Here is a 24,336-nt window from a genome sequence, read left to right on the forward strand (position 1 = left end):
CCCCCCCCCATTTTTCAAATATCCTACAATTTATTGAATAGTCATATTATCTCTTAGTTTATGATAGTTACTTAGTTTATAATATTCATAAATTAGGATGGTTGTTATATACTGATTTTATGTTATATACTGTTGTATTTCAAAGTGATCTGTTCTGTTCTACTTATCTTTCTAGTAATATATCAGCCAATTACTATATAATTTTATTGAAAGTTTTAACTCTTTCTTATCTGAACTGAAAGATGGCCTTAATTATTACTTTTTTTCTGAACAAATTAATATAAATAATAAATTGCCTGAATAAATAAGTATAATATATTTGTAGGGAGGTAGTTTCTACTCTTGACTTTTCATGAATATGAGGAAAACCTGCATAATTCTTTGAAATTTAAAGTTCATAATTTTCAAATTATCTTCGAAGAATTTTCTTACAATATAATTTGCCCTATATAAAAATATATTCCACATGTATAGTTAAATCCTTGATAGTCCCAAAATTTTCTGCCCTGTATCCTATAGTTAATTATTAACTTGTTTTCTTCTTTCAAATTTTGAAATACTAACTAATTAAAGTAACCTACGAGGTACCTGCCAGTGATATAAGTCTTATCTTTTCCCCTTTTGGCCTTTCTTTTTAAATCCCTGTACTCTACTAANAGAATATTTTTTAACCAAATACCAAATGCCAAAATATTAATGGAAATGTCAATGGAAACATGAAAAAAATATTACCTTGTGATCTTATAATATCCTTGTTGAAACCTCCTTATATGGGACTAAATATGGATGAAGTTAATTATTTTATGTATCTCCAACTAGTTGCATTTATATTCCTGAGAAAAAAATCCCTTACCACACAGGTTACAAACATGGTAATAAGTTTCTAAGCAAACGTACATGACAAAGAATAAAATATTTTTTTCCTTGATGTCTTTCTTTTCTTTGAACCAAATATCTGTAAGAAAATATTTGAATTATCTTTTTATGCATCTTTTAAATGTTTACTACTTTTTTTTTTTTTTTTTTGCAAAATGAGAATGGCAATGTTGGATTATTTTATTACTAGCCTTTGTTTCCTCATGGTGGTTTCCATCTCTTTGATATATTCTAAATTTATACATAAAATTCAACACAAAAGTGCAATTGTGTTGCTCTCTCAAATTAACAGTCAATCAGGAAGCTCAGTGTTGTGACCAGGAGTGTGAGCCAACCGCTCTAGTATATTTAGATAGAAATGAGTCTTCCTGGAACTCCTTTCTCTTCCGCATTGACATCATTTCAGCCTGTGGTTCATTTCCATGTGCTGCTTTGTCTAGATTGTGAGGCCTGGTCCCTCCCATGGATCAAATACCCTGTTTGTTTGTATTGCCGACTCCCTACTGATGGCTGCCAGAGGATTGTGCTGTGCTGTGTTTGTGTTTTATGGGGAAATGTTCATGTGTGGCTGCTGTGTTTGATATTAAATCTGAGATGAACTTCAGGAGGTTTCCTGCTTTTTATTAAAAATGATTTTGGCTAGGGGCTGTGTTATCCTGTTCATAAATCAGGTGTACTCAGAGATTTAATAATTTAGAATTCTCATGAGGATTTGGTGGAATAAATATTTCTTTTCTGTGTTAAAGCTGCCTCTTAACTCCCCCCCCCCTTTTCCTCTTCATGGTTTGATTTATTAATTTTTTTCAAGTCTTCTTTTGGGAGATTTGTGCAGGCTTGGTCTCATGCATGAGAAAATAATGTAAAAGGAAGAGCCAAGATAACAGGATAGTTTGGTTGAAGTAACTTAAATTTGTAAATTTTATGAGTCCTCCTGTCACTATTGTAAACAAACTTCTATTCAAAAACTTTCTTAATCTGAAGTTGTGTCTTCCAAAATACTTATCTTCTCTCCCTGTTTTAAGGAACCACATTTCTTAGAAATAAAAGATTGATAAAAAGAAAAAAAAAAAACAAAAAAAACCAAAACAAAACCCCAAGACAATAACAACAGCAAAACCCAGAAGCCAAGGAGGTCAGGAACTCCTCATATGTGGTTACAAGCTACATAAAAAGCAGAGGCATCACTGAGGATGACAAATAGTCCTGGCAACTCCTCTAAAAAAAGTTTCATTAGAGATTTAGAGGAAACATTTTGAGGGCACTTTTTTTTAAATGTTTATTTATTTTTGAGAGACAGAGAGTGACAGAGAATGAGCAGGGGAGGGGCAGAGAGAGGGGGAGACACAGAATCCGAAACAGGTTCCAGGCTTTGAGCTGTCAGCACAGAGCCCAACATGGGTGTCAAACCCCACAAACCCTGAGATCATGACCTGAGCTGAAGTCTGACACTTAACTGACTGAGCCATCCAGGCACCCCCTGAGGGCACTTTGTAATGCTCAGTGAATGGCCTCAATTTCTTTGTAGAATTTGGTGTATATGAATGCATAAAGATATTTTAAAAACTATTAGGATTTAGAAGATGTTTTGTTTTGTTTTTCATATTGAAAATAATAGGGAATGGGGAGTTCTGGCATTGAGAGGCATACTTAGAAAATGGAGGGAAGATTTCTCTGTGGGGGAGACTTCATATGAGCCTAACTGACAGAAAGGAGGCAACCGTGTTAAGAATGGGGGGTAAGGAGTCCTCCATGTATTACTGTGTTTGAATTTTAGATTCCATCCATGAGAGACTAAACTTTTTGTTGTGGTTGATGTCTTTATCCCTGTACTTACAACAATGTCTGGCATAAAGAAGATATTTGATAGGCATTAGTGAAATGAATGAACTCTTTATAGAACTTGATGGCTGCAAAGGACAATATTACTACAAATGTCCTCCTACAATTCAGATGGTTTTTAAAACTATGTTTGCAATGAAGTTTGGATAAAAGCTGAGGCATAAAATATAGTGACTTGCAAAGACATTCCGTGAGTACTAGGATAATATGACCTTGTAATGTGGCCTTCCAGAGGTCTGACCTGATCTATGGGTACCATTTTAGAATCTGGAAGAATGGACAGACCACTTTCCCTTTAAATGATCTTTTGTAATAATCAATTTTTTCAGCCAGGCTGACACTTTGAAGTTGTAATGATGGAAATTTCTTTGATGTACTGAGATTCCTAGTTGAGGATAGAATCATAATCTTTGGAGCTCAGGAGAAGAGATTGTAAAGTCAGCATCCTATTCCTCTGAATGACAGAACAAGGCAAAGGCAGGCATTTCCTTAGAACGCTCTGGTACACGAGCAAGTGTCAACTGAGTTTTTAAAGTGTTCTGTTAAACAATCTTTATGGATTAGCTTTATTTGCTAAAGCAGTTGAGTAATGAACTTTCAAGTAAAATGGACTTTAGACTCTATTAATTCAATACCCTTTTTAACTGATAAGAAAGTTTAAACCTTGAGAAATCCAGTGATCTCTTGAGTCCTTTATAGTGATTGGAATGTGACTAGACCCCACCTTTGGATTGGAGTCCAGAAAAATTTTCAAAATTCTATGAACTTAAGTTAAAACAAAATGAAAGGCAAAACTCCAGAGAAAGGATGTTGCAAAAAGAAAATTTATACCTGGGATGGTATGTATAAGTTTTTTCTTAGTTGTAGGTATTTGGGGAATGGGGCTGAGAGAAAGAATGAAAGAGAGGGGTAATTAAAGAGTGGGTGAATGTCAGGACCACTACTGTTTTCCTAGTCCCTCAGTCACTGCACGGTGTACCTGACTTGAAAAAAGTTATCCCTATAGAGAGGTTTGCCTGTGAATGCTTGTAGTCTAAGAAAAGGCATCAGTAAATATAAACTAAAGTACAAAAGCTCATTGTTGAAGGGTTTTAACTTTTGAGCTGAAAGATAAAAGACCATAAAATTTCCATTTCTGCTGCGAGTATGAATCTTTGTGAATGGACAGCCTGTGGAGAGGAGAGGGAGGGCTTGCAGGAGATTCTGCCGTTCTGTGGGTCTCTGTGACCTTTTCAGGGAGCTATGAACTGTTCCAATCAAGAGTCTTCATCATCACTTCGGCAATGGCAGATCCTCAACAGGGGAGGCACTTAACCTCTTAACGCTACCTCTTCTCATCTTTGCCCCTCCCTACCGCTCCATCGGGTTGCTGTGTTGTGTTCTCTGTGGCCCCACCATGTGGACTTACTGCTTACTAAAGCCAGGCCATTGGGATTGGCTCCTCTACCCACTTTGTACCTTTCCTACTAAGAATTTTTCCCTGGAGGGCACCTGAGTGTCTCAGCTTGTTAAGTATCTGACTCTTGATTTTGGCTCAAGTCATGATATCATGGTTCCTGGGATCGAGTCCCATTTGTGGCTCTGTGGTGATAGTGCAGAGCCTGCTGGGAATTCTCTCTCTCTCTCTCTCTCTCTCAAAATAAATAAATAAACCTATTTTTTTTTTTAAAAGAATTTTTTCCTCAATCACCCTAAGGGTATAAATAGGGACTTATTGAAGTAAAAAATTATTTTCAACTTTATAGGGTCAAATATATACACAAATACCTATATAATCGGTCACATATGGCTACTTTGTGACACCAATTCATGTATTTTCAAAACTGTACTTTAAGAAGCCAGTATTGGAGCCAAAAAGCTTGATCTAAATTGACTTGCGGAGTGTAGAGCAGTGATGTTAAAACTATCTGGAAGCTTCTGGTGTGTGGCAGAGTATCAGTGCATAAAATAAGTAAAAGAGGACTGATCTGGTTGAAGCCAGTGAGACCACAGTGGTCTGTAATCTTACCCATTGTCCAGTTCCTGTCCCGATTCCCAGGGCACCCGGCTGGAAAGCCAGTCATCTAGCTGACCAGCAGGTATCAATGTGAAATTATTACTAACAATTGGATTTGTCACTGTTGGTCAGAAGTATTGCTGGTCATTTTTGGTGTAGAAGCAGTAGTTTTTGTCATGGTTGAACGTGTCCAGGTTTGGCTATTCCATTTCGTACCGTGTGACTGATCAGAAATGTGACCAGACCTGATTTATGCACCTAGTAAGAGAAATATTATCAGTTCCTTCTAAGATATGCCTGAGGGGGTTTTGACTCTAATTCCCACTTACTATGCCAAAGTGGGTATATTTATTTTATGTTGCCTTGTTCTTGGCATAAGATTATATTTATTTAACATTGCATTGTCTTCTTATGTGTCCTTGGTCAAAACAAGAGGCAGTTGTGCTTTGATCTTTGTTGGATTGGCAACTGGCAAAGTGTAAGAGATTTTGTATTTTTAAAGTAGCGAGCGATAGGGTCTATCTTTGTTTCTGGGAAGTTTGAATAATGATGAATTTTTACTTTCCTACTGTTTTCAGATGTTAATGTTTTTATTTGATTTTTATAATCTGGGACATTATTTTAAGGATTTTTATGTCTTAACTTTATATCTTATAAAACAACATAATGTAGGATACAATTTGGTGAGGACCCATGTTAAGTCTTATATGAACTAATTAACTGAGATCTTGATATAATGAGCAGCTTTTTGTTCTTTTATTAGTTAGGGTAATGCCAGCTGCTACAGCAAACAAATGACAAGTTTTCAATGGCTTTAAACAATCAAAAATTTTATTTTTAAATCATGTAACATTCCAGTTGGTGTCCCTGATAATTGATAGGCTTTCCTACACATGTTGATTCTGTGACCTCGCTTCCTTCTGTATAGATCCTCTGCAACTAGCTGTCCATTAGGGAGAGGGGGCATCAAGTCAGGTCACTTCTTAACCACCTTGGCCTTTAATTGCCACATCAATTGACACCAAGAATGAGTCCCATTCCCACCTAGGTAACAGGAGAGTCTGGCAAATGTGGCCTATGTGGGAAATTGCTTCTTGGGAATAACTTCTGCTCTGGAAAGAGGTACACAAAATTGTGGTAGGGAGTTAAATGTTTCAGCCATACATCTGAATCTTGGGAATTCCATTATAAAGAACGGTTCATTGAGATGTTGATACATCTACTAGCATTCTTCTAGTGTATGTAAGACCAAATCCTTAGGGAAATAATGAAATTTTAAAAGGCAGTTTGTAAAAACGGTGTAGCAAAAATAAGAATTGAACATCAGTGGGAAATTTATTGTTATTTAAACAATTTATCTTTTTGATTATTTATTTGCAAAAAACTTAACTTGAAACCAATTTTGTTTTTCTACGTTCAAACTTGCCTACTCATATCGTTATGCTTATCCATGATAAATATGAATAACTGTAATATACCTGGAACACATACCCTAAATCTCTAGAAAATGAGAAAAAAATAAGGTGTAGACAATGTTAATTTTTTTGTATGAAACTCAAGCAAACAAAAATTTACTCTCAAGCTACATTTTACTGACTAATTTTATTTAGTGATGAATTTATTCTAATAGGATAAAAAAGTGAAGGATTTTTTAGGGATTAAGTGCTTATACTAATTCTTCTGATTGCTTATTACCCTATGTTTCTGAATTGTAAGTTTCCATGTTCTTTTTTCCATTTGGTTTTGCTCTACCTTTCTTGCTCCCTACATTTTCCCATAAGCCTCCTTCATCCCTGCAGCCTTTTAATCTGTGTCTGTTCATTTCTTGCGTCTCTCTACAGGTCTCTCTGTCTTCTCTTTCTGTGTATGGAGTTCTTCATCTGTGGACAATGGAGAATGGTGAGATTTAGATTAGATATCAGCAGTATTGAAATTTACAATGTCTCCGTGAAAACATCCATAGCCTTGCTGTGGTACTTCCTGTAAGGAGCAGAGGCCAGGTGTTTAATGCCTGAAATCAGTGGGATCGCTGTGTACTTTTATGTGACAATCTGCTTGTCACATCTCTCTATTCATCCTTGGCCCAGAAATTGTCATTAAGTCAGACAGAACATGAACATGGTTCTTCCTCTTGCTGTATTTTTTTTTCTTTCAGTGACAACCCACACCTTTCCCCCCTCTACTTCCTATGTCTCCTCAGGTGCATTTCTTTCATGTTATTAACAGCCCGATTCCCACTCACAGTGGAAAACTAGAGATACAGTGAGAGCACTAAATGACACTGAGGCAAAATCACTGAAAACACGCAGAAGAATTTGTGATTCCAGCCATCTATAATCTAATTGTTCCTAGTCCTGGAAAACTTATTTGTAATCACATTTGGAATTACAAATCCACCTATTTGTAATTCAATCCCTGCTAGAAATGTCAGAAATCACCTAGCCAGCTAGTACAATTATGTGTCCAGGGCTCTTTGGAGAGTTCAGTATGAGGAGGAATAAGGGAGAGTGTATAAAAATGTATAGAAGAAAAACCATGTGAATGAAAAATATGGATTGATTTTCTTTAAGATCTACTTTTTACTTATCTTTTTGTCTATGATGTATGACTGAAGTTTGAGGAGTAAGATAAAATTCGCAGCAGGGTATAAACAGAGTGATTCAGCAAAACTGAATTAATTAATTGATCAGTGGGTACAAAAAAAAGAAATGAGATGCTTGAGCCATTTCTGTGTCAGTTCTGCAGAAAAGTTTTCAAGGTCTTCATAGGGAAATTATAAAGAAAATGTGAAACAAATATGATTCCCAAATAAAAACTTAGAATCAAAAGGTACTTAATATAATTTTATTTTTTATTATTACTATTTTGTTGATGTTTATTCATGTTTGAGAGAGAGAAGAAGCATGAATAGGGGAGGGCAGAGAGAGGAGGAGACATATTATTTGAAGCAGGCTCCAGGCTCTGTGCTAACAGCTGTCAGCACAGAGCCTGACATGGAGCTCAAACTCACAAACTGTGAAATCATGACCTGAGCTGAAGTTGACACTTAACTGACTGAGCCACCCAGGTGCCCCTGGTACTTAATATAATTTTAAATACTTTGTGTTGAGATGTTTCACTTATATATAAATAAATAGTGCCTAGCTTATTAATAGAATTAAATATTTTGAAAATTAATGTTTTAGTTTTTTTTCTATCTCCCATATTAAGAAGTTTACCATTTTCTTGTTCTTCTTAATTCTTCCGTTTCTCTCCTCCCTCCTTTCTCCTGAATATCACATGTGCATGTTAAAATATGAATGAGTTTTAAAAAGAAAGTGTGAAGTATCAATCACTTCTCTTGGATGATTTTTGAACACAGAAGATTAGGCTTTAACAGAACTGACTGACTGTCATCATTCCCTGTCCCGTGGCTCAAAGACAATTTCAGATGCTCCAGGATCAGTGAGTTGTGTGGTCCCCACCGTGTGTGTCCAACACAGAGGATTGTATGAAAATTATTTCAGCTCACACAAACCTCAGAAGATTTTGATCAAAATATAAAACAATTTTAGGACTATCCTGAATTCAAGTGATTACTGAATTACTCGTCTGGGTTGAAAAATCAGAAATCCGTGTAACCTTCAGGTATCCTCAAGTCTTTGGAGAGCCAGCTAGATTTACTCAATCTGCCTTTGTAGCAAGAGGTTTTTTTGTTTGTTTTGTTTTGTTTTGTTTTGTTTTTTAGCTAATATAAAGCACCGGAAACAGTGGTCATTTCTGACACTTTGTCATACAGTTGCAAATCGTATTAAAACACGCATGCTCATGCTGCGTCATATGCAAGTTTGTTTGCGATGGCTGTTGGGTGCATGAAGAAACGCACTTGGCTTAAAATGTGTCACATTGTTACATTCAGCCTTCTGATATTTGTACTACTTATATAAAATATAACATGTTTGTCAGCATATAAGAATCCTAGGGATCCTGTACAGGGAGGTAAAGTAGGCACAAAGCAGCCATGAAATCATGACAGGATATGTCATGAATGTGAATCTTTGAGCTGGAAGATGTAGGCTCAAGTTGCAGCCCTCCCACTTAAGATTTTTATGGCCTTGGTCTTATCACTTAACCTTTCTGAGCCTTGGGTCCCTCATTTGAAAACGGTGGGAATCGTTTCAGGAAGCTCTTATTTCACTCGGTTGTTGTGAATTTTGTTTGTAATTTGTTTATATTCTCTTCCTCATTCCACAAAGGATTTGAAACGGCATGCGGATATTTGAAGATAAAACATTATTTGTCAGTGCTTTGTAGATTACACAATTGTAAGCTACCAACCATTACTTTGGGGACTTTCAGGATTCCTGAGGAAGTCTATTCCTTAGAATGAAGCACTTTTAAGCAGATGTTCCAGACACTTCTATTTAACAATTTCAAATAAAGCAAATATTTATCCATGTGTGACATAGACTGGTTATAGGTGCTAACTTAAAATAAACCCACGGGAAAAGAAGACTATCCAAGACCCTTTGGCTGAAAACTAAGTGCAGCTAATACAATTACTGGATTCTCACAGACTTAATGGCCCTTAATTGAGAAGACCATGTATAATGACTAGAGGTCTTAAGGTGTAAGTGACTCTTCTCAGTACATTTGTGTTTTATTCATCATAACAAACATGCATAAACATTTGAAAAAGTAGAGCTCATAGGTGTGAGTCATTTTTACTCAGCTTAAAGACAATGCTTTTGTTGCACTTAAAATTGGAGGATACCTCACAATAACACAGAGGCTTTGAAATATCAGTGGTCTACTAGTTCCCTTAATTCGTTTTATTATCATGTGCCATTTACCTTAATCTGGAGTTTGTAACCGTGCTTATCTGCCCTCTGCATCTAAAGCCTCCAGAAAGACTGCTCTGGATGGCCTAATAGCTTTTATCAGCTCACCCAGTGGCTCTTAAGCTTTGGTGCTTGAAACCCAGGAGTTAACCACATGGTGCCAAACCCTTCTGAACACGTCAACTGCTTTCCTCTGTAATTGATTGCTGTTTATGCCAAGGCAGCCACAAACCCTTCTCCTCCTTCCTTCCCTTTGTCAAAGTGAAATGGAACCTAAGGACAGAAGATAGTGGCTCTTTTGCCATACCCCCTCCCATACTCATGGCCTAATTCACTTAGAGAGGAACTGCTTCTGGACCTATGAATTGCCACAAGGTTGGACCCTTTCTCTCTTTTGTCTTATATTGTGAGCTCCTTTGATTTTTTGGTCTAATCTCTATATAGTATATCTGAGCTGATAGTAAAATTGTTAATAATCTACACATTTTGGCTTCTCTGGCAGACATGCTTGCTTTTCCTCCTTTTCCTGGAAAAACTGTTTAGGGAAATTTATTTTTATTTTTTTAATTTTTGTTTTTGAGAGAGAGAGAGAGAGAGACAGACAGACAGAGACACAACATAAGTGGGGGAAGGAGGGAGGGGCAGGGAGAGAGGGAGGCACAGCATCTGAAGCAGGTTCCAGGTCCTGAGATGTCAGCACAGAGCCCAGTGCGGGACTTGAACCCACAAACCGTGAGATGGTCGCCTGAGCCGAAGCTTGATGCTTAACTGACTGAGCTACCCAGGTGCCCATGTCTAGGCAAATGTGTTAAGTGAGCTTCTGTTGTCTTTTAAATCTAAAGAATACCTCATTTTCTAAACATTGAAACTTTGGCAAACATTCACTTGACATTCCAGTTCATGTTACACAGAAAAATTATAAAAATCATGGAATATGTTTTTTTCCCTTCCTTATAGTAAATAAAGGTGCATTTTCAATGACTGTATGAGAAATACTGGCTTGATAAGAGCTTTGCAATAAACGTTATATTCAGCAATTATGATTTCTCTGAAAATGAATAATTATGAGACCGAGAGTCCACATGCATGAGAGAAAGTTCACTTTAGTGGTTACGATGCTATGACTTCAGCTAGGACGGATCAGCTGAATTCTGGGTTCCCATTTACCAGTTGTATATCCTTAACCAGTTATTTAAACTCTCCAAGACTTCATTTCCTTACATATAAAATGGTGATGATGTTCCTAACTCACAGGATTTTCGGAAGATAAAACGAGGCAAATATGTAAAGCACCTAATAAAATATCAGGCACATAACACCCACCAGGTAAATGGCAAAGGCTATTGCTGTGGGGTTTTTTTGTTATTGACAAGCTGAGAAAAAAAAGTTGCATATATATTTTTTTTTAGTATTCCTTCTGCTAAAATCAATTTAGAAAACTTCCCTCAGACATACCATAATCTCTAAGCAGAAAACAGGGAGGCCGCCTTGGAAGAGCAGAGCTTGGAGGCTGGATTCTATGCGGGGAGGGCCACAGCCCAAATTTCAGACTGCCTTCTCCCTGCTAATTTGTAGCCTCGTATGATGTGACAGTACTACCTGTCCTGGACAGGTAAGCTACTCCTGTGCACTTACAGTGTCACCTCAGCTTTTATTAACAGCAACTTTATACTTCTTAATCCCGTTCTTGCAAGGAATAGAGAGTTTCTCTCCCCCCATCTCCCTCCCCACTTCTCTCCCCCCAGAGAAAGAGCTTAATACACCATTTGGGATGTTATAAAAATGGAAAAGACTCGGGTTTAAAATAATACAGCAAGCAGTTGAAAAGCTGCACATCTACGTTCAAGTTTGCCTTCTTAGCCCTTCGCATTTACATATAGCCTTCCTTTCAAAGAAACAGAATTCATCTTTAATATGTCTTATGCCATTCAATGCTTTATATTTAATTGGCCCAGTGATTTCCTCTGCTTAAATGTAGTGCTTATCAATCACAACTAGCAATGCATGTGATGGAGTTAACAGAAAATTCCACAGGACCCTCTTCACACTGGGGAAAGGGAACATCTGCTACTTTTATATTAGGATGCCAGGATTTAGAGGTCATTGTGTTCCCCCATCAAGGCTTAAGGCTTTGGGGATCAGGGGAAGTGTCAGGCTCCAAGCAGCATAATGAATGGCAGTTGCTGACTGGCTAGGTTTGCCTGTTCTCGACGGGAGATAGTGCTGTTCAGCATAATGAGCTGGGACTTTGTTTGCTAAACATACCCAGCTTGGGGAGTGAGACAGGTTGTGCCTTCCTCCCCCACCCTCCCCGTTCTGAACTGTATTTTCATCTTGGAAGAAATTATATTGAGGTCTTCATTAGTGGCACCCAGCAGGCTTAAGGCTCCATGAGAGCTGATAAGCTCTATGGCGAAAAAACCCATCAGCCTTTGTGCAGGGAGCTAAAGCTTTAAGTTGCTTGAACTGGAAAGAGTCTGAAGAAGTGATTATGTTAAGCAAGTAATGTGTATCGGTAACATGGAATCAAATTATTAGGGTCAGTAACTCCAGGCTTTCCCAGTGCATTAAATGAAGACATAACATTGCATTTGTGCCGGGTACTTCTTGATGCCACAGAGTGTCAGCACTGTCCGGTCATATGTACTTCACAGCATGTCACCTCTAATTTCATGGGATTATCTGCACTGTTGCTTTAATAGATACTCATGATCTTCAGCTTCCTTTGAACTCACAGCAGGGCAGTGCAAAGTCATTATTGCGAGCACTTCTGTGCTTTTTGTGTTATATTTGAAATTATTATTACTATCATTGAGAAAGGTAGATATATTTTGCTCTCATGCTTCCAAAAGTGTGCAACTTATTTGCTGATCAGGGAAGCTGCTGAAGGGGAAAAACTGAATGGGAAAGACCTTTCTGGGGTTAAGTATTAGAAAGATGTCAAGGCAGTAAATTAGTATTAGAGATGTACATAGGACCATGGTTCTCAAAGAGTGGTCCCCTGGCCAGCCACATAGATATTGCCCAGGAACTTGTTAGAAATGCAGATCTTACCGAATCAGAAACTCAAGATTGCTCAGAAAACTGTGTTTCAACAAGCCTTCCAGGAGAGGGCTGCACGCTCAAGCGTGAGAAACACTGCTATAGCATTAAAGGAGTACGAGAATGGGATAGACCCTTTTGTTCTGAGGGTAGAGCAGTAGACAAGGCAAATGAAGTAAGTGATCCCATGGACCTTATCAGATTACAAAGGAATATGTAGTACTTCTCCCCCGTAAAATATGCATACACAACAGACCCTGTAATTATTGTACATCCTATTTTACTCTTCGTTCAAATCAGCCTGTTATCGTATCGTCTTTGCTTTCAGAGAATGACTCACGAAAGGTGACTAATAAGCAATTCCTTTGTGCATTTCAGAACCATCCCCCTTGCAATCTGTATATCCATGGCCATCGTCACTACTGGCTACGTGCTAACAAATGTGGCCTACTTTACGACCATTAGTGCTGAGGAACTGTTGCTTTCAAATGCTGTGGCAGTGGTAAGTCCAAGTTGGGAACATGCCAATTTGAATTTAGGTTAATGAGTTGATGCAATTTTACAGTAGTTCCCTCCAGCAGAAACTGTTTTGAAATTCAGTAATATTTTCTTGACCTGAATAATAATGAGTATATAAAAAATTTAGAACACACCTTAGCAATTCCATTTAACCGATACAGCCAGAGTCCTATGTGGGTTCCTGCATTGTTTGACTGATGTAAAACATCTCCACATATACATGCTTAAACACACATTTCCACACGTGCATGTTGAATGGAAGATATTTCTCCAATGTGACTTTAAGGATAGGTGGGCAGTTACTGAATTTAAATGAATGTATATTTTGGCATGAGAATTGCAATTTATTCTGTATTCTTTCCTGTTCATAAACTTTTCAAAGGCCAAGTTCAAGTCTTTTTTCGAAAGTACTACTTACGAATTTCCAAAGGACCAAACATATTTGTTTTTTCTAGTATATCCTTTTGAATACCAGTAATGGGATATTATAAATTTTAGGAAATACTGAGTTTTTCAAAGTTAAACAGATGTCATTGCTATAGCACTTCTCAGAATATGAAAGATGCTAATGTGCATTTTAACTCCCTAAGAAGTGGATACTTATAATTTTACAGCATTTTCCAACATTTATTTGACCTCAGGACCATCTTTGCTCTCAAAGGTCGTGTTACAGGACTGTCATTCTGTGACACATACTTTTATTTTGTATCAAAACTTAGCTGGTAAAGGAGCATTCATTCATGACCTCATAACAATGAAGGGTGAAAATATAACTTCCCATCGCTAGATGTCAGTTCCTTTTAAAATAGTCACTATTACCTCATATGGGCAACATCCACAGGGAACAAATTATCTCATTTCATGTGAACCTACGTGCGTGTTCACTGTATTAAAACAAGACTTTGCCACTGCTGTAAGTCCTACCAGACAACCAAATGTACAAAGTTTGCTAATGTCGGGTCAGTCATCTCATCTTACTAGACAAAGGGCAGCACTTACTCTTTGAGTGCAACATGGTCCATTAATTACATTGCACCAGCTGCATCAAGGACAACTAAAGAATCCCACTTTTTTTTCTTTTTGAAAATACATCTTTCATGGAATTTGCAGTATTGCATATACCAGAGCATGAAAGGAAATTTAAAAAGTTTTGATCATCTTTCATATTCTCTGTGGCTTGATTTTCTCAGGCTTGCATTTGTATTCTAGCCTTTTTATGGGAAACCACAGAAGGAATTGGCAGATCCCTGAGAGGGAGGGAGGGAGGGCCTCAATAAAGAGAGATTCAGCTACTGTGATTATTCTAGGCACAAGATTTTTGGAACCGCTCATATGTAGGTGAAATAAATGATTAAGCCATCAATTATTTGTCACTATACTTTATGTCCTAACAGGAGGATTCGTCTATGAAACAAGTTATGTGTAGTACTTCTCAGTATACATTTGTACCTCACTATAACAATGTGGATTTCCAGGGTAAAGAGAATGCATTGAAGGGTTTCTGTCTTCTGAACCGAGCTTTTTTTTTTTTTACTTACTGGAATCAGAGATGATAGACATCATACTTAATAAATATTCAATAAATGGATCATTGCTTTTTGGAAGTGAAGAGAAGGAGCTTGTTCAGACCTTTGCCCATAGTTTTGCAAGAAGCAGTGCCACGATACTGCTTTAGATTATTGTCTAAGAAGTTAGCCTGACCCTAGCCGAAAAGAAAGATTATAAAACATACACGTATCACCAGACTAAAAAAGAAAGTCAGGGAGCGAGTTTGGCCTAAATTGTTTCATTTTATTCCACTTTCTGGCAGAGCATTAATTTGCTTCGTCCGTCTCTCACCAGACCTTTTCTGAGCGGCTACTGGGAAATTTCTCATTAGCAGTTCCGATCTTTGTTGCCCTCTCCTGCTTTGGCTCCATGAATGGTGGTGTGTTTGCTGTCTCCAGGTGAGTGAGTTCAAGCATTTCCAGAAATGTATTTCTGTTTTTGAGATTGGATGTGATAAGGATAGGTTTAAAAAGAAAAGAAATAGTGCCTCCAAACCTGTTGTTTTTAAAGAGACATAGAAGATCGAGTGCTTCGTCCAACTATCAATAGAATGTCTCATTCTGCCCAGTAGAGGGCACTGCTCGTCTATTCATAGCCTACACTGAAGCCGGGCAGGGAGCTTTTTCTCTTTTTTTTCTTTTTAATAGTGTGTCTACAGAGTCTAACAACAGCATTTTATTTCTGGTGATAAAATCTTTTGTTTCTCTAAAGGTGACCAGAAAAAAGTAAAGTAAGAGATGCCAGAAATCACCACCCCACCATGTGTATCCCTTTCCTTTTGTTGGTTGCAAAAGTCCCTTTTATTTTAATGTCAGATTAAAATCCAATCAGAAAAATACAAATATAAGCTTAAATGTGTGCATGTCTGTGTGTGCGTGTATGCGTACGTGTGTGCAGGTGTGTGTATTGGGCTGAATTGGATTGACAACACACGTACAATACTAAGAATCTAGAACTAGATTCACCATCAGCTATTTATACATAGGGAGAGCTATGCTGAGTTGGATGTTGCTACTGTTTCTCCTCAATGAGTAATATAATATGTTAGCAGATTTTCTAAACTTCGAAGTCAGATTTCTTTTGATTCTCTGCCTTATCTGAAAAGCAAAATCAAATTAATCACCTCAGAAATGACCAACAATTTGGTATAAAATTAGATGCAAGTGTTCTTTTAGATGTCTAGATTTTTCCCTTTGAAATGATCAATTATCCAGTCAACTCCACCCACATTTTTCTCCCATCAGGTTATTCTATGTTGCGTCTCGAGAGGGTCACCTTCCAGAAATCCTCTCCATGATTCATGTCCGCAAGCACACTCCTCTGCCAGCTGTTATTGTTTTGGTAATGCATATTAAAAAGTATACCTAGATATAAGCTTGAATAATAGGTTACCAAAGACGGATTCCCAACCAGACTGTAGATAGTGCTTTACTTTCTCATTTGTCGCTAAATTGGATCTATGTATATCTTGGTGGAGAGTGAGAGGCAGACTATTTTCCATTGCTTCCCAGTATTTCTTATTCAGTATTGCTGATGCATATTTGATGCTGTGGGGCAATAACCACATCACTTCTCTTGCACCTTTGTAGAAATGCATGAGGTCTAAGGGAAATGATCACCTTGGCTCCTGTCATTGACATAAAGCCTCACAGAGAAAAATGCAGAGCATCGAGCCCCATTTCTACATACTGAGAGTGGAGCTAGAAGCCACAGTCCAACAGCACCAAGATGTCATTTCATAGGCCCCTTGTAATGTAATGCACGCAAAATTAGAGAAAAAATTGGATGAAATTTTAGACAGTGCAGTGATTCTGTGATAAAAAGGAAAATATTTAAGCATAACTCTAAAGGGAAGAAAGAAAAGCACCGAAACTAAACATGAGTTACAGAATTCTTTATGCAGAGAAAAGTAGTTGTGAAGGGGCAGGTACAGAAGACTGTGCAAGGTATAAAAGTCCTCAAATACCCACTGGCAACGTTATATTCATTTTTACCTACCATTTTGTAACATTTTTGTCAAATGGAATCTGCTGTCAGGAGCCCCGTAGAATACCTTGGACATTTTGCTTCATGCATTTAATCTGTTCCAGAATGTTTCCTTGAAATTTCTTTGTAAAGTATGCATCCTCTCTGTGTGGAATCTGGAAGTTAACGTCACTTACGGGAACGGAATGTATTATTCGGTGAAGAGGGCTTTTCACTTTAAGCCATGGCTATCGGTGGTGCCGTCCTTGGCACGCACAGCTGCAGAGACGTTGCGAAGCTGATCGCTACGCTTCATTCTTTTCTGAGGTCTTGAGGGTCACATGTGGTGAGCACACGGGAGAGTAAGTGTGGAGGAAGAGAAGGTCAAGGTTTTGCATTCAGGAGATGGCAGAGTCCCCAAGAAGCAGCCGTGTTTCATGTGGGTGCACAGCCAAGGGCTTCTCAGAAACCATTTACAGAGCTCTCTGGATTTTCTGATTGGGTACACTTTTGATTTTGGGCATTAGTTATTTACCAATACTCTCAGTCTCTGGATCTTTACATTTAAGTCACTGACTATCTGGTGTTTTACTCTTTGAAAACACATTCTCTTCTCTCAAATGAAAAAAAAAAAGTGACCAAAAACTAAACATCCATGTAAAATTCCCTCTGATTAAGTGGTAATGATGATCTTCTCATGCTGCGACTGGTGTGTAATGGAGTATAAGAGCAGAATATAGATAGGAAGTTAGTTGCGTATCGGTTTTAATCCCTATGTTAGATTATTGGTATAAATAATCATGAAAAAGATAATCGTAATTTGTAGTGATGTTATTGTTTGTTATCAGTTGTGTTCTCTTTTAACTCACTGAGCGTGGTTTTTCTCCCCTCCTCCAGCACCCCTTGACGATGATAATGCTCTTCTCTGGGGACCTCTACAGCCTTTTGAATTTCCTCAGTTTTGCCAGGTGGCTTTTTATTGGGCTGGCGGTCGCTGGGCTGATTTATCTTCGATACAAACGCCCAGATATGCATCGTCCTTTCAAGGTAACCTCAGTCATCTTGATGGGTTTACATAAATCTTTCCCCTAATACCTAGGCCTCCCTTTGTCATAACTTGATGATGAGGAACTTGGGCAGGGAGCAGCATCCTCTGGAGTAAAATGCTTAACTCTTGCAGGTAGTGCCTTCATATTGGGTTTATTTGAGCTTGGAGACATAATTCATCAAGTCGTTTATGTGAGGCGCCTAGCTTTATATGTCACATTTCTGAAAAGTGGTAGATGTAGAGGGTATTTGTTATATTGCTTTTTCTTGAATGTGTCTAATGACCTGATGTGTTCACAGTATGGGATACTTGTGTTTTTATGCTGTATAATCGTGGATAGTCATGCTGAGAAAGATGGAGACAGATACATGCGGAATGGTCACTAATTGAAACCCTAAACAGGATGCCGCTGTACAAAACAGGCATTTTAAGTTTTCTTAAATGTTATGTTGTTATGTTGCTCTTTTTATGCATTCTAGAAGGAATATTCTAGAAGGAATAAAAATGTAAAATAAATAGGGAAAGTGAAGACGTATAAATGTACCCTTAACAGAACACCCTTCACCGTAACTAAGCATTTCTTTTTGTGAGGGCTGACGAATATGTTTCTCAACTCCTTTAGCCTTGAACCTTCATGGATTGATTTGACCTCACTATCTATTTGCTTTTAAGAAACAACACAGATAATGTTGTCAGTCATGTTGTCAGAATTTGTTTCTAATTACATCCATTGCCTAATGCTGGCAACATCTTTATTAGCGGTTGAATAGGAGTTGGTCTGTTTTATTCCTGTCAGTTCTTATTGTGAGTGTCCAGCAGAAAATCAATATGCATTGAAAGGCTTTCACATGTAACAAGCAGCCCGTGCTCTTGACTCTACATTCAAGCAGATTCTAATCATAATTATCAAGGAGCCAACCTTTTCAAATCAAAAACATAAATCATAATGGTACTTAAATAGTGAAACAATTCAAAGAAAACCCCTCTAATGAAATATACTTCTTTATCCTAGGCTTATTTTTTCCCAAGATTTTTTTTTTTTTAATTTAAGGGAGTAGGTTTCTACATTCGCTGTGCCCTATTAAAGAGCTGTTCCTATCAAGGTGAGGTAGGATGGTGCCATCACCTGCTCACATGACCTGTGGGGATGATCCGATCATGTGACTTGACCGAGGCGCTCTTTTTTATTTTTTTATGTTTATTTATTTTTGAGAGAGAGAGAGCGCAAATGGGGGAGGAGCAGAGAGAGAGGGAGACACAGAATCTGAAGCAGGGTCCAGGTGCTGAGCTGTCAGCACAGAGCCTGACGTAGGGCTCAAACTCCCAAACCGTGAGATCATGACCTGAGCTGAAGTCGACGTTCAACTGCCTGAGTCACCCAGGTGCCCCTGTTGTGCTCTTCTTGAACACATCTTCTGTCTCTAGAACTGTTCGAAGTGATTTTTTTTTTTTCTGTGCTGTGTTCCAGGTGCCGCTGTTCATCCCGGCTTTGTTCTCCTTCACGTGTCTGTTCATGGTTGCCCTTTCCCTGTATTCCGACCCATTTAGTACAGGGATTGGCTTCATCATTACTCTGACTGGAGTCCCTGCATACTATCTCTTTATCATATGGGACAAGAAGCCCAAGTGGTTTAGAAGAATGACAGGTAAGGCCTTTACACAGTTTCAGGATCTCGTGAGAGATGGCATTGTAGAAAACTCATCTATGTGTATATACATGCATGAACTTTAAAGTGAAAAATACAAGTAAGGCAACTGCTAGTTTAAAGACATTATTGCATTTTAATTAGAAGTAGGAGAAGAAGAAGCAGGAAGGATGTTTAGGGTACAGCCACTCAATCCTTTCCGGATATTTAGTTTGAGCTGCTCTAATCACTTCTTAAGAGAGCTTTTGTAGACAGAATTTTATCAGCAGTTCTATAAATGACCTAATTGCTTTCCTGACTCCCTTACTAACCTAATTATTTTTTATTCTGGGTTGAGCTCAGCTTATTGATTCTATATCATAACATGCTACTTGCTGATTGATATGAGGTTTGATAGGGAGTTGGGCAGAGTCTTACAAAGGTCTCAAATATGATTATGACAGTACCCTGTTTAATAGGCATGGTGAACACTGAAGGGCCACGAGAAGAGCAAGAACAATGAAGAGAAGAATAATAGCTCACATTTATGTTGTGATTTCTATGTGTTAGCACATATATGGCCCTGTTTCATCCTTATAATAACCTTCTGATGTAGGAAAAAATCATTATCCCCATTTTATAGATTTTGAGTTATACAGTAGAAGAATTCGTGTGACTTGTGCCAAGTCATGCACATATTAGGTAGAGCAGCTAGAATTCAAACTCAGGCAGTGCTATGTTTTATAAAAATCATTCTGGGTACAGTGAGAATGGATTAGAGAGGGTCAAGGCTGAAGAGACTCAAGATTGGCAGTTACCACGGTAACCCTGCATCAGGACCGAGAAGGTTCTGAACATGGACAATGCTGACAGGGTCCAAGAGAAAGTGAAAGATATTAAAGAGGAAAACCCAATAGGTGTTGGGGACCAAGTAGGTTGGGAGAAGAGGAAAAATAGGAGATCAGTAGATAGAAAGGGTGATTAGAACAGCCTCTATCTGTCAGGATCTCTGCTGAGTGAGGCTTTCCCTTATACCATCTCGTTCTGTCCTACATAGGCTCCATGTATTTCTGAGCTTTAGTGCTTATTAGTTTCTGAGTTTAGTGCTTATTAGTCTTATTCCTGATGGGAAACAGGACTAAGGGCAATAGAGAATTTGTTTTTGAGTGTACAGATTTTAAACCATTGATCAGGATTTGAACCCACATCTGCTGGACTTCAAAGTCCAGGGTCTTTGTAGAGTGGGTGCCTGAGGAACAAGAGAGAAGTGAAAAGTATAGCCAGATGAACAGCCATGTTCTTGCTGGTTAGTTAGGGGAGTTTAGAAAACAACTTTCGTTCTTACTTACTTGAATTTACTTCTTTTATCATAATTAATTTTTAAAAACCTGGTAAAAAGTTCAGGGAGATTTCTGATATTTCTAATAAAATTGTTAATAAATCATGTCAGTGTTCCTAAAACTCAGAAACAAACAAACAAAAATAAATGTTATAATATATCTACATATTGACTCTCTAGTATGCTACACAAACTCATTTAGAAGTTAGCCATTTAAAATAGACTTTTGCTGCTTCTCTTTATTAGCTTTTAATTGGTATTTGGTATCTTTAGACCTTACGCTGCTATTTATATCTGAATTTTGTTTTCCAGCTGCCAACACTATTCCCTGAATAGGTATTACTATAAAAGTTTGGTTCCTCAAGGCTAACACAGGCACACTGATTGTCTCAGAGGACATTTAATCTCGATTTCTTGTTAGATCACACTAGTTTTCTGTGGAATATTTTTAGTCCCATTTTGTCCATTGTAGGCAATAAATATTGAGGCTTTTCTGAAATGAAAAAGAATACTGTTAAACAATAACTACCATCCCTATTACCAATGTTTAGGAGAGATTAGCGCTCATCACTGTGAGGACTGTGTCTATCTCAGATCCTGGCTAGAGACCGTTCAGATCCCCTGAGCACCATGGAAAAGCCAGAGAACTGAGGAAGAAAGAGCTAGTACCCTTACAGATGGGCTATGATGAGAAGAAGCATGATGAAAGAGCAAATTCCATGCCTTCTCTCACATAGTAGGGATTGTGTTCCTCTTGTTGGGAGGCAGCCAACTCTAAATGTCCTTTCCTGTTGCTCACATGCACGCACGTATTTTGCACATTTCTTTGTCAGGGTATACCAGCTACCGCTTTTCACACTTGACCCCTCTTTGATGGTTTTCCATGCTCATGTGATGTTGAAGGTTTTTTTTTCTTTGTTTTTCTGTCTCTAATGATGTTTCAAACATCTTCAAGGACTCCAAATTTAGTGTAGCCATTTGTGAAAGCAGCCACGATGCAGTAGTCCCATAATGGTTATTTGGATCTCAAAAATGCCATTAAGTCTTACCAGGGAGCATGGCAATTCTGCCTTTAAACTGCGAGCCTTGTAACCCTTTATCTTTATAGCTGCCTTGAAAGTGAGTAGCAAAAACAACAATCCTCCATAATTTTGTTTGATTTTCCTCTTAGGCAGCATTCTTGTAGTAAAATAAAGAAAATTCATAATATTTATTGCTGCAATAGCAAGTATTTTCCTAGCCTTTGGCCAAAGCAAAGCACTCATACACAGACACACAAACAGCGGAGTCCTGCCCACTTACCTTGCCTTTTTCCCAACTGCCTCCTCATTAGGAAAAATCTCAGTGTGAACATGGAGAGCTTCTGTGATTTGGTATCAGATTTTTGTTATTGTTGTTGGGGAACATTCTTTAGACCTTCTACTCTCATTTATTTTCACCCTAATATACATGAACAGGTTAGCCTTCTGAAATGATAGTTGATCAAAATACATCTTACCTAAGGTGCTTCCAGAAACAATGTGAGGTAACCGAACAGCCTTCAGAAAATGGTGAGAAAGCTGCTTGGCACAGATAGCCAGGAATGCTCAGAACCAGGGGATCTGAGGTTTTCTGAGATTTGATGAATTTCTCTGGCCACAGGATGCCAGTGTTGAACCACATTTTGTTTGATAGCATTCCTAGGGTGAAAAGAAAATGTGCTCTTAGGGGAATAGTCAGATACACAGAATGCATTTTTCTGCCATCTGTGACAGAGTAGTGAGTTTTTCTGGATATTTATTTATTTATTTGTAGAAACATGAGCTTCTCACCCAAGGAAAACAGGGCAGGTACCCCACTGATGTACTCAAATACATAGAGGTAGTTAGACCTGGCCAGCCCAGGCTAGGGCTAGCAGCAGCTGTTTTACTTGGCTGCCTCTATTTATCAGTCCAACCATGTCACAGCTGAGATGAGTGAGGTGACTAGAAGCTGGTCCCTCTTGCTCGGGGCAATATATGGAGGACAATGTATTTAAGCAACATCTTTGATTGTAAAGAAGGATACTGGGGAGCACCAGCAAAATGATCCTAGTCCATCTTTGTAGACCATGACTTTGTAATTCCAGGGTTCCAAAAGCATATGCTTCTCATGGTCTGTCATAGTAACTTCATTTATGATGCCTCCTCGAAAGCTGTGTAATGCATTTGACTGGTTTGGGGCTAATGCTTCACAGACTTAGCCCGTTCGGGCTATAGATTCCCAAGCCCACCTGCTTGTACCAAGTGTGGTTGGGTAAATCAGCTTTCACAGGGTCAGTTGTTTCAGCTGATTTCAAAGACGACTGAACATGAAAAGTAAAGCTGAAAATACTGCAGTTGCTATTTGCTCTTGTAGCTTGCAGATACAGAAAACACCAAATGCAGACTCATCGGCTCAACTTTGTTTGAAAGAATAGTATCATGGAGTTGATTATCCCCAAAGTCAAAAGCCTATATAAGCATGGATGCAGTTGAATGCTACATGCTCTGCAGCTTTCCTGGGAAAGCAAGAAGCCTCCAAGAGGGTTACTTGAGTGTGCTGAATACCCCTGTCTGACCCCATTAATGTAGATGACCTAGAAGGAAAAGTTGGTGGAGCTCTAACAGCTTATTCAGGGCCAAAATCAGTCACTCCGCCCAAACCTCCTTTATGATGATAATTAGTCAAAATTTGAGATCCCAAGAGAGAATATAAGAGAGTCATAGGAGAGAATGTAACAGAACTCATTGAACATGGAAGAAGGGAATGGGGGTGCAAAACCAGAAGACAGATTATTTGCCCCTATATGTGCTGCTGCATAGAAGATCTAAATTGAGCTTTCCGAAAGGAGATTGCCACACTAGCAAAGCATCAGGATCTCTAAGTTGCTCTCCTTTTCTCTGAAACTGATGCTGTGCTATGACATGGGTAAGTAAGATGTTTAAGAAAGCAAAGGGCTGGGGGTCCCAGAATATAGAAACAGACTTTTGGAAAAGGCTTTTGTTCAGTAGATAAATGTGTGAGTAGGCACGCTTGTGCACACACGCACACACACACACACGCATGTAAGCGAGCACAGACATACACACAAGTCATCATTGTAGGGATTATTTCAGGGAGGAAAAGTTGGAGAGGATGTAAATTTAACCTTACTGCTTTGCAATCCGGCATTGCAGATGCCTGAAATGTTTCAACCTACCAGATAACCCTGATTCCTTCTATGCCATATATCCCATTCTATTGATGGATACTTAGTTTTCCACAATCTGTTTTTCTTGTTACATGGACTTTACCATTTACCAGAACTGTGCTGGGTTCTTTATAATTAATGCATATTATAAAAATTAGTGTGTGGAGAAAAACAACTTTGGGGAACACTATTATAAAGCAATGGATAAAAATATGCATTTGTAGTGACATGAGATACTGCTAGGAAGGTATTATTACAGTTGACAAGTCATGAAAAAGGAGAAAGATTGTATGTCTGGATGAGAAACGATATGGGTCTGAAACTAACAAGAAGATAGACTCTAGAGGTTCCAGCCTCAGTAGCAGTTTGAAGACGTTCTGTTGGGATTGATTACAAAGATAAGAGATGAACAAGAACTAACACACTGAGAAACTAGCATTGCTGAGTTCTAGAATTGCCAAGATATAATGACCTTAGAGATCATCCAGCCCACTGGTTTCTATATTTTAGTGTCTAGTAGAATCACAGA

At 38.2% G+C, this 24,336-nt stretch overlaps 1 protein-coding gene across 3 annotated transcripts in view; it reads left to right on the plus strand.

The window, feature by feature from the left end:
* SLC7A11 (solute carrier family 7 member 11) overlaps positions 1–24,336 on the plus strand; it is a 77,048-nt gene that overhangs the window by 45,289 nt on the left and 7,423 nt on the right. For all 3 annotated transcript variants that reach the window (XM_077755975.1, XM_077755976.1, XM_077755974.1), the window contains exons 7-11: positions 12,952–13,075; positions 14,935–15,038; positions 15,885–15,981; positions 17,503–17,652; positions 19,122–19,299. In XM_077755975.1, the coding sequence (XP_077612101.1) occupies positions 12,952–13,075; positions 14,935–15,038; positions 15,885–15,981; positions 17,503–17,652; positions 19,122–19,299 (653 nt within the window). The remainder of the gene's footprint in view (positions 1–12,951; positions 13,076–14,934; positions 15,039–15,884; positions 15,982–17,502; positions 17,653–19,121; positions 19,300–24,336) is intronic.

The sequence above is a fragment of the Crocuta crocuta genome, unplaced genomic scaffold, assembly GCF_008692635.1.
Source record: "Crocuta crocuta isolate KB4526 unplaced genomic scaffold, BGI_CrCroc_1.0 scaffold112, whole genome shotgun sequence".
Taxonomy (NCBI): domain Eukaryota; kingdom Metazoa; phylum Chordata; class Mammalia; order Carnivora; family Hyaenidae; genus Crocuta; species Crocuta crocuta.